General features: G+C 54.5%; 1 protein-coding gene across 1 annotated transcript; it reads right to left on the reverse strand.

Moving 5' to 3' along the window:
* Nucleotides 1–9,921: 9,921 nt before the first annotated feature.
* LOC100194139 (uncharacterized) lies at nt 9,922–10,619 on the reverse strand. The gene is made up of 2 exons (NM_001317239.1): nt 10,471–10,619; nt 9,922–10,373 (listed from the first exon to the last, which is right to left on the reverse strand). Exons 1-2 carry the CDS (start codon nt 10,540–10,542, stop codon nt 10,035–10,037), a joined length of 411 nt encoding a protein of 136 aa, NP_001304168.1. The 5' UTR covers nt 10,543–10,619; the 3' UTR covers nt 9,922–10,034.
* Between the last annotated feature and the right edge of the window lie 567 nt (nt 10,620–11,186).

Raw genomic sequence — 11,186 nt, forward strand, 5'->3', positions numbered from 1 at the left:
TGAGGGTGAGGAATTGAGAATAATGTTGTTCAATTATAGGGAGATGGGCATCATCGAAGGTTGAGCTGATGTAGTAGGTGGTGCCCTCGCTGAGTGTATGTGATTGCAACTTGTATTGTAATGTGGTCTTTTTGGCCGTTTTCGCGTACTTGTGCTGATTCAGCTGCACCCTTGGGTGACTTTTGCGCGGAGTGTCGTTTTGGCGTATTTATTTCGCATATCTGGCAGCACCCTTAGGCGACTTTTGCACGGAGTGTCTTTTTGGTGAAAGACTTTGATTGACGCACTTGTTGTGCTAGTCCGGCTGCACCCTTAGGCGACTTTTGCACGGGGTGTCTTTTCGGTGAAAGACCTCGGTTGACGCACTTGTTGTGCTATTCCGGCTGCACCCTTAGGCAACTTTTGCACGGAGTGTCTTCTCGGTGAGAGACTTCGATTGACGCACTTATTGTGCTAGTCCAGCTGCACCCTTAGGCGACTTTTGCACGGGTGTCTTCTCGGTGAGAGACTTTGATTGACGCACTTATTGTGCTAGTCCGGCTGCACCCTTAGGCGACTTTTGCGCGGAGTGTTGCACACGAGGGTAGTTTGCGCTACCTGTCGCGGTGAGTTCGATTTAGTCGAATGTCGAAGACCGTCGAAGCGGTCTCTTTCGACAAGCTGCGTCTGAGTTTTTTTTTGTGGGGGCTTTTGCTGGTATATTACATGGCGTCGCCTCGTTAAAAACCTCACCCCCCGGGAGGAAAAGAGTGCGGGCCAGGATAACATTGTTTACTGGATTACAAGGGCGTGTGGGCCCTGATTGTTAAACAAAAAAATTGCGGAGATTGTCAATATTCCAGGAATGCTCTAAGTCTTCGCTAGAAGGCGTTACTAGCCTGTACGCGCTGGGGGATGCCTTTGACTTGACGATGAATGGACCCTCCCACTTCGGCTCCATCTTGCCCCGTGATTCTGTCCGGGTGGTTCGGACGAGTACGAGGTCTCCTTCGTTGAACTCATTTGGGACGACCACGTTGTCGCGTCAGGCCTTTGTTTGAGCCTGATATTTGTTGAGGGCCTATAGGGCGAGGACGCGGTCTCCGTCGATGAGATCTTTGGATGTTGGTTCGTCGACATCGGGGACCGCTGATGTGCTTGCTCGGGGGGACCCATGTTTTATCTCCTACGGTGTCATGGCCTTGGATCCATATAATAGACGAAAAGGTGTGAATCCAGTTGCTCGGCATTCTGTCGTGTTTAGGGCCGAGACCACTTCGGGTAGTTGGTCGGCCCATTTGCCCTTCTTGTCGTCGAGGAGTCTTTTCTTGATGGCTGTGAAAATCTTGTCGTTGGCACGTTCGATGATGTCGTTGGACTGTGGGTGGTATACTGAGGCGAAGATAGGCTTGGTGCCGATGGAGAAGTAGAAATCCCTGAAGTCCTGGCTGTCAAACTGTTTGCCGTTGTCGATTGTGAGTTCGGGCGGGACTCCGAATCGGTAGATAATGTTTTGCCAGAAGAACTTTTGGGCAGTCTTCGACGTTATGGTGGATACTGCTCTGGCCTCGATCCACTTGGTGAAGTACTCGATGGCAACGAAGGTGAATATGAGGTTTCCTTGAGCCGTAGGCAGTGGTCCGACAATGTCCAGCCCCCAGCGTTGAAGTGGCCATGTGTGAGCGATCAGCTTGGTGAACTGCGAAGGGTTGCTCGAGCGGGGGAAAACTTCTGGCATGCTTCGCAAGACCTCATGACTCGGTTTGTGGTACAGATTATCGCGGGCTAGTAAAATCTTTGACGGATCACCTTGGTAGCGAGGGCCCTGTGCCCTGTGTGGGAGCCGCAAATTCTGCTGTGGACTTCGTGAAGGATTTGAATGCCTTCAGTTTCGGTCACACATTTTAGCATGGGCTAACTGATCCCCTTCTTGTATAGCTGGCCCCCGACTAGCGCAAAGTCTCGGCTTTGGTGCTTGAGGCGTTTTGCCTCATTGATGTCACTTGGGTGGTAGTGTCCTTGTAGATACAAAGTTGTTGGGGCCCGCCAGTCTTCGGTCATGATGAGGTTGACGATGCGATGGCCTTCGGCGTCATTAGTTACTTGTAAGCCCTATGGGTTGCGGACGACTGGTGTGCCAATGATGTGGTAGAACACGTTAGAGGGCAAGGTCTCGCCTTTGGCCGCTGCCTTGGCCAACGCGTCGGCCTCTTCGTTCCTGGCGTGGTCCACATGCTGTAGGGTGAAGCCTTTGAACTGTTTCTCGAGACTATGAACAGCCGTGAGATATTGCATGAGCGCGGGGTCTTTTGCATAATATTCTTTTTCGACCTGGCCGGCAACAATCTTAGAGTCTGTCCTGACTATGCATGTGGTAATGCCGAGTGCCTGCAGTTTGCGAAGGCCTAGGATGACATCTTCGTATTCTGCTATGTTGTTGGTGCATCTGTCGGACTCCAAAGCGAAACTAAGGGGTGCTGCGTATCTGTATTTGACGCCTATGGGTGACGTGATAATTGTCGCTGCGCCTGCCCCCGCATGACACCACGCGCTGTCGCAGTGGATGGTCCACACCTTCTCTGGGGACCCTTCTTGCTGCTGTGCTGGCCCTGTCCAATCCACGATGAAGTCTAACAGGACCTGCGACTTGATCGTTGTCCTGGGCTCGAAGGTAATGGGGTACCCAGAGAGTTCGGCTGCCCACTTGGCGATGTGGACGGACGCCTCCGGGTTTCTGAACAATTCTCCCAGCCCCCTATCCGAGGTGACCCGCACCTTGAACGCCTCGAAGTAGTGGCGCAACTTGCGCGATGCCATAACAACTGCGTATGAAATTTTTTCTAGTTCGGTCATGTTGCACTTGGAGGCCGTGAGGACTTCGGAGACGTAGTAGACTGGGCATTGTCGAGTCGTGCCCTCTCTGTCTTGCTCCTGGACTAGCGTTGTGCTGACTGCACATGGCGAGGCTGCAATGTAGAATAGCAGAGGCAGTGAGGGGTCGGGGCTGGCAAGAGTTGCCAAGTCTGACAGGTGTTGCTTGAGTGACTCGAAGGCTACAGCCTGCTCTGGTCCCCATGTGAAGTCTTTTGCGCCATGTAGTGTCTTGAGGAGGGGTAGACTTTGCTCTGCAAACTTGGAAATGAATCTGTTTAAGGCAGCCAACCTGCCTGTCAGTCGCTGGACATCCCTGGCTGTCTGTGGGGGTGTCATGTTGATGATTGCTTGAATCTTGGTTGGGTTGGCCTCGATCCCGCGGTGGGACACTAGGTAGCCAAGTATCTTGCCCTGTTGAACTCCAAAGACGCACTTCTTGGGGTTGAGGCGAAGTCACACGTCCCGCATATTAGCAAATGTCTCCGTGAGGTCGGCTAGGTGATCTTCTTTATTTTTGCTGGCGACGACGATGTCGTCCACGTATGTGAAAATATTATGGCCCACTTGGATTTCAAGCACTGTTTTGGTGAGGCGAGAGAAGGTTGACCCGGCGTTCTTGAGTCCCTCGGGCATCCTGATGAAGCAGTACGTGCCGAAGGGCGTAATAAAGCTGGTGCTGGCCTTATCTTCCTCTTTCATGTATATTTGGTGGTAGCCGGAGAAGCAGTCGAGTAGGGACATGACTTCCCATCCGGCTACGCTATCGACAATTTTGTCGATCCACGGCAGCGAGAAATTGTCCTTGGGGTAGGCCTAGTTGAGGCTGGTGAAATCGATGCACATGCGCCACTTGCCGCTTTTCTTTTGTACCATGACCACATTGGCGAGCCATTTAGGGTAGTCGATTGATTCGATGAAGTTGGCTTCCAGCAGGCGGTGCACTTCGGCTTTGGCGGCCTCTGTCTTTTCGTCAGACATTTTGCGCAGTCGCTATTTTCTAGGGCGCACCGAAGGGTCGATGCCTAGCCCGTGCTCAATGATGGAGCGGCTGACTTCGACAAGGTCAAGGGCGGACCAAGCGAAGACGTCCTTGTTTCGGGAGAGGTAGGAGATGAGTTTCTCCTCGTCTCGCGAGGCCAGGTCTTCGCTTATCACGACCGTTTGCTTGGGCGTCGCCGGATCGAGGGGCATTGTCTTCGTTCTGTCGTTGCTCTATAGCTGCACCTTTACTTTTTCGTCGGCGACTGGGCGGGTCACTTCGGGGACTTCGCGCTGTGTTGTGAGGCAGTGTACGTTCCGCTGGCCTGGGACGAAATCTCGCTCAATATTGCGCGCAGTCTGCTGGTTGCCATAATCTGTTATCACGCCTTGCGGCCCCGGAATTTTCATGCAGAGGTACAGTCCGTGAATGGTGGCTTCAATTTTTTTGATGGAGCCCCGGCCCATTATGGCGTTGTACGGGTAAACCATGTCGATGATGTCGAAGGTGACCTGCTCACTCCGTGCATTGGGTGCTACGCCGAATGACAGGGGTAGTTCTATTTTGCCGACGCGGAAGGTGCCCTTGCCGCCGAAGCCATATAGGGGGTTGTCCGAGGGCTTGAGTAAGTTGTGGCTGATACCCATGCGGTCGAAGGCGTGCAGGAAAATGATGTCTGTTTGGCTGCCGTTGTCGACTAGGACTTTGTGTAGGTTCCAGCCTACTACGCTGCAGTTGATCACCATGGCGTCGATGTGAGGTGCGCTGCGTAGATCAACATCTCTAGCGTCGAAGGTTAGTGGCACATGTGACCACTTCGTTTGTACAACTGGGCTGGTGAGGGCGACGTGGTTGACACTTCGGTAATGATCCCTCTTTTGCTGCTTTGTCTAGAAGTCGACGCTGGACCCTCCGATGATCATGTGGATGACTCCGCTTCATCTATAAGTCTAGAAGTCTTCTTGTTTTGGAGCTTGGGGGTGATTTTGGTGGTGTGGGTGGGGTTGATTTTGGTGGTGTGGGTTCGGGTGATGCAGAGGCGGAAGTGGGGGTGGTACAACTTGTACCTCCTGATGGTGCTGATATGCGTGGTTGGGTGGATGTTGGGCGTGGTCGTTGTTGTATGGTTGTTGGTCGTGGTGGTATGTGTGAGCGACAACTCTCTGGTTGTCGGCTGGTTGTGCTCGGGACATCATGTCCCTGGTGGCCTTTGTTTTCGGGCAATCCCTTGTTTGGTGCGCGCAATCCATGCCGTGAAACAGGCAGTAAAATCTGCACGGTTGCTGCATCCGTCCCCGGCCTCTCGTGCCATTGCCGCGGCCCTGGGGGATATTCCTGACGGCGAACGCCCTCGCCGGTCGGGTGTTGGTTGGCTATATTGTGCACCTGCTGCTGACTGCGGTTGTCCCATCCGGAGTCTGACTGCGAAGGCCTTGTCTAGGTTCGGCTGGACTGCGGAGGGTCCTTAGGCTTTCTCTGGGACTCGACCTTTTGCTGGTGGAGCTCTTCGGATATGGCGTACTTCTCAAACAGCTGATATAGCTCTTGGAGATTTTTGGGTGGGTCTCTGATGCAGTGACTGTATAGGACGTCAGCCCGAATGCCGCTAATGGTGTAATGTATCGCGATGTGGTCGTCAACTGAAGGCAGTTGTGACTTGAGAGTCAGGAACTTGCGGTAGTACTCCCGTAGAGTTTCTTTCTCTTGCTGTTTGCAGAGTGATAGTTCGGCCAAAGCGTCGGTATCTGTCGGCGTTTCGACCTCGGGGGGTCCCTGGACCGACGAGTAAATTGTCGTCGCGTGCCCCAGCCCAGATGGGTCGGCGCGAGATGGAGCGCGAAGAGGGGAGACGGGCGTAAAAGGGGAAACCCACGGCCTTCGTGTTTGTCCCGCGCCCAGGTCGGGTGCGCTTGCAGTAGGGGGTTACAAGCGTCCGCGAGGGAGGGAGCGAGAGGCCTATGCGCGTGCCGTCCCGTCCTTCCCCGCGCGGCCAACCCTCTGTAAGAGGGCCCTGGACCTTCCTTTTATAGGCGTAAGGAGAGGATCCAGGTGTACAATAGGAGGTGTAGCAGTGTGCTAACGTGTCTAGCAGAGAAGAGCTAGTGCCCTAAGTACATGTCGTTGTGGCAGCCGGAGAGGTTTTGGCACCCGGTTCGTGTGGTGTCGTGGCCGTCGGAGGAGCGCTGGAGCCTGGCGGAAGGACAGCTGTCGAGGCTGTCGAGTCCTTGCTGACGTCTCCTTGCTTCCGTAAGGGGGCGGAGAGCCGCCGTCGTCATGGAGCATGCGGGGCGCCATCATTACTTGTTTACCGGGGCGAGCCAGATGGGACGCCGGTCTTGTTCCCCGTAGCTTGAGTTAGCTTGGGGTAGGGTAATGATGGCGCCTCCTGTGACGTGGTCGGTCCGAGCCCTGGGTTGGGCGAGGTGGAGACTCCTCCGAGGTCGAGGTCGAGTCTGTCTTCCGAGGCCGAGGTCGAGTCCGAGCCCCTGGGTCGGGCGAGGCGGAGACCGTCGGCTGAGGCCAGGGCTGAGTCCGAGCCCTGGGGTCGGGCGAGGCGGAGTTCGTCGTCTTCCGGGGCCGAGCCCGAGTCCGAGCCCTGGGGTCGGGCGAGGCGGAGTTCGCCGTCTTCCGGGGTCGAGCCCGAGTCCGAGCCCTGGGGTCGAGCGATGCGGAGTTTGTTGTCTTCCGGGGCTGAGCCCGAGTCCGAGCCCTAGGGTCGGGCGAGGCGGAGTTCGTCGTCTTCCGGGGCCGAGCCCGAGTCCGAGCCCTGGGGTCGGGTGATGCGGAGTTCGTCGTCTTTTGGGGCTGAGCCCGAGCCCGAGCCCTGGGGTCGGGCGATGCGGAGTTTCCTATGGCGCCTGAGGCCGGACTTGGCTGCTGTCAGCCTCACTCTGTCGAGTGCCACAGTAGTCGGAGCGGCGCAGGCGGCGCTGTCCTCTTGTCAGGCCGGTGAGTGGAGCGGCGAAGTGACTGCGGTCACTTCGGCTCTCTCGACTGAAGGGCGCGCGTCAGGATAAGGTGTCAGGCCACCTTTGCATTAAATGCTCTTGCGATACGGTCGGTCGGCGTGGCGACTTGGCCAAGGTTGCTTCTTGGCGAAGACTGGGCCTCGGGCGAGCCGAAGGTGTGTCCGTTGCTGGAGGGGGTCCTCGGGCGAGACGTAAATCCTCCGGGGTCGGCTACCCTTGCCCGAGGCTGGGCTCGGGCGAGGCGAGATCGTGTCCCTTGAGTGGACCGAGCCTTGACTTAATCGCATCCATCAGGCCTTTGCAGCTTTGTGCTGATGGGGGTTACCAGCTGAGATTAGGAGTCTTGGGGGTACCCCTAATTATGGTCCCCGACAATATCGGGTCGGTACCCCTGGAAGCTGAGCAGAAACTTGTCCTGGAGTCCTTTCCAGGAGTCGATGGACAGTGGCGGCAACCTGGTGTACCAGGTCAAGGCCGGACCCTCGAGGGCGATGATAAAGGATTTGGCCATTGTGGCGTCATCCCCTCCGGACGATGTGACGGCGACTTGGTAGCTCATGATGTATTGTGCTGGGTCGGTGCTGTCGTTGTACTTTGGGTAGGTCCCTGCCCTGAAGTTGGCGGGCCATGGTGACGCTTGGAGTTGCGGGGCCAGGGGGCTTCGCTCATCAAGGTAGTTGATGCCTTGGAAAGCTGCGGCATGCGGGATGAAGGGCCCGCGCTGGGGTATGAATACGTCTCCGGTTGGGACGCACTGTTGGAGGGGTGGGTCGTGCTGCAGATCGTGCTGGCCTTCGCTCTGTATGAGCGTGATCTCTTGCTCGAGCTCCCGGGCTCTCTGCTCCTCGTCTCGTATCATCTGGCGCACCTTGGCTTGCGCGGTGACACGTTGGCGTTTGGCCTCGAGGATGTCTTTCTGTTTTTGGAGGTTGTGGTTCTTGATGCGCAGGGCCCGTAACTGTAGCTGTTCTTCGGCTGAGATGCTGATGACTTCGCCGTCCTCTGCTACATCTTCACCCTCTGGTGGGGCGAAGTCTGGGAGTGGTACTTGTTGTAGTCCGCCAGAGCTGCAGGTGCGTAGGGTGCCTTCGGGAGTGGGGTGTTCGTGGTGTTGTCTCTTGCTGAGAGCTTCGTCTTCGGAGGCTTCTTGGGGGTGTTGTCTGCAAGGGCCTTACCTTTTTTTCTCAACCAGCAGCGCTGCCTTCGCTGCTTCGTCGACGGATGGGGCTGCCTTCGAACTAGCTCTCTTGGGTGCCATCGCGGGTGGTTTGTTCGTAGCACGAACGGTGGGCGCCAAATGTTGGTACACGCTCCACGAGCAAGTGAATCCAACGGGGAAGAGGTGAGAGTGTTTGCAAGGTTCAACGGGGAATGGCAATAGCTCTGTTAATCTACCTCCTCAAGAGTATTGTACAGGGGTATTTATAGGTACCCGAGTGCCCGTCGTCCACAAGCAAGGACGTTTATGCCCTCGGGAACCCAGAGTATCCTCAAAATATTCCCCCAAAGGGGGTTACAGACCGTCATTACAGATGAGGCCTCTAACACGCTTATCCCTGCGGGGCCGTTACAGTGGGCCGAATCCCACATGGGCTCCCGGACACGATGAGGACGTGAGGCCAGCAGACATCGTCGGAGTCTTGCCTTCGTCTTGCAATGGGGAAGAGCGAAGGGCAGCCTCGGAGTCCAGTCCCGAAGTCCTCATCGAATCGACGTCCTTGGCATCGTTGGTGAAGCGAGGCAACAAAAGCATCGAGCGAAGGGTAGCGTCTTCGCCTTCGCCCCAACATGTGGCTAATGACTATGTCGTTGCAATTAAGTTGAAAGTTGATAATATTTTGTAAGTGTACAAACAAAGTTCATGTGCTGATACTTATTTTTTAGAATAATTAGCTTTACATTGGTTTGATATACTACCCGGTAAGTATCCGGTATCCAGAAATATCCGCTCAGATAATATCTATATCCGTTTACTATCTGTTCGGATATTATCGGATCTCATCCTATATCCTATCCGACATTCTACTATCTATATTCGGTCTTGTATCTAATTAAATTTTATTTGAGTAGGATACAAAATGACTGCTATCTATTCGTATCCGTCCTATTTTGATCACTATTTGAAACGGGCGGGACCTAGAGCAGCTGTGTGTTTGAAACTTTGAGGCGAGGAGAGGGAAGCGCCCGTGGGTCTGAGGCCCCGAAGCACGTGCCACCACTGCGTCTTTAACCTCTATATCTTGTGGTTTTCTTCATTTTTGACTGGTGCGGTTGGGGGAGCAGCAGCCGGGGCACCGGGGTAGATTGGGTAGTGCAGTGCGGAAGGAATTATGCGTCAATGCGTGTGTGGACGTTATGGCCCACTGGCCAGAGTAATTGCAAACACGAGAAAAATAGTTTTTTTAGGTCGCTTGTCGTTGGTGGTTTGGACGACGAATCCGGTAAAAAAATTGGGGTGGTTTTCATTTAGGGGATGCTTAAAGCAAGTTAACCGAGAATTGCCCGTCGGCGGTCCCTGTTCCCCGAAACCTCACAGGAAGTTTTTTTTCTTGAATTAACGTCACAGTCGAGAATTTATATCCCTTAGAATATATAGAAACAAATGTAAATTGACCATCAAAATTAAATTGGACAAACAATATTTATTTAAATTTATAAGTGTTCAGTTCACTATAGGCGGTGTGTTTTTAATATAATGGCACGTCAATGCGCTAATTAAGATGAATACTAATTTAGATGAGCTTTGTGGCATTGGTATATGAACGTCAATGTATTGGGGAGCAATTGGCTAATTTAGATTGCGGGAGATATACAAATGGTAGACTGTCTTGCAGAGTATCATAATCGTAAATTTATTAGACAGCCAGCAACAGCGTCGAACTATTAATATTATCTCAGTGAAATAGACGGCCAACTATTAGCATCTCGGAAGAGAAGGATGGTCGTGAGCTGTGACGCAGTAAAACCCACATGATGCTGCACGACAACTTCCGTCGGGCACTTGAGATGGACCAGGCCGCCAGACCAAACACGGGGCCATAACAAAATAACCAGCCCGAATTTTGCACCACAGATGATCGCTTAGAAGCGAGCAACCACCAGAGATCACAAATAAGATTAGTAAAGCTGTTTTTCACTGCAACCGAATCCAAAATAACGAATACAGAACAACGACGCTAATACAGCCTATTTGTTTGGTAACTAGACATTCATCAGATCCCCGGAGATGATGGCTACGCGCGCTCGCCACGGATGCGGCGGGCGAGCTGGATGTCCTTGGGCATGATGGTGACGCGCTTAGCGTGGATGGCGCAGAGGTTGGTGTCCTCGAAGAGACCGACGAGGTAGGCCTCGGCGGCCTCCTGGAGCGCCAGCACGGCGTGGCTCTGGAACCGGAGGTCTGTCTTGAAGTCCTGCGCGATCTCGCGCACCAGGCGCTGGAAGGGCAGCTTGCGGATCAGCAGCTCCGTGCTCTTCTGGTACTTGCGGATCTCGCGCAGCGCCACGGTTCCGGGCCTGTACCTGTGGGGCTTCTTCACGCCGCCGGTCGTCGGCGCCGACTTCCTCGCCGCCTGCAACCACAGCACAACCGCCGGCGCGTCTCAGAAGGGAACCCTAGAGAACAGAACAGCGGATCCGAAACGGGTAGAGAAGGGCAGACGGACGGACCTTGGTGGCGAGCTGCTTGCGGGGGGCCTTGCCTCCCGTGGACTTGCGGGCGGTCTGCTTCGTACGAGCCATCCTCCTCTGCTCTCTTCTTCCTCTGCGCGGCGGGGCAACTTGCTTTTTGGTTGCCTGGACGGAACAAGCTCTCTGCGGATGCCAGGACACGAATAGCGGTTCGAAAGGTAGGCGCCTGGGGGAGTTATATAGTCACGGGAGAGAGGAGGGAGCGGGAGGGCGGGCGTGGGCGACAAGAGACCCGTCGACCGAGGCGTTCTCGTGTGACCGTTGGAAGGTGGATTCTGGATGCGAGGCGTGATCGAACGACGTGGGGCGGGCGGGAGAAAACACACGATCTGTGGGAGGGTGAAAGCGAGGCGGACATTGGTGGGTGGGAGGGAGGCACGGATCGGTGACGTGGCCGTAAAGCTGGGCCAGGGCTGCCAGCGACCGGTGGTGGCGTGGGCTGGGCTTTGCCGCGTAACGCGCGGCTGGTGGCTGGTGCTGGAGTCGGGTTTGGACTCCGTGTCAAACAATCATCGGCAGACCACATAAACGGCTATGCAAATTATTATTTTTACATATTATATTATTTATATAGTCAAGTTTGAAACATAGAGTGAGATAAAAAATGTGACAAAGAGTTTGTTTGGAGAAAGTCTCGCACAAAACCACATAGCTATGAGCCTAGGACGAGCACTAAGACCATTTTCACTTGTTCA

Source organism: Zea mays, chromosome 6 (assembly GCF_902167145.1).
Source record: "Zea mays cultivar B73 chromosome 6, Zm-B73-REFERENCE-NAM-5.0, whole genome shotgun sequence".
NCBI classification, from domain to species: domain Eukaryota; kingdom Viridiplantae; phylum Streptophyta; class Magnoliopsida; order Poales; family Poaceae; genus Zea; species Zea mays.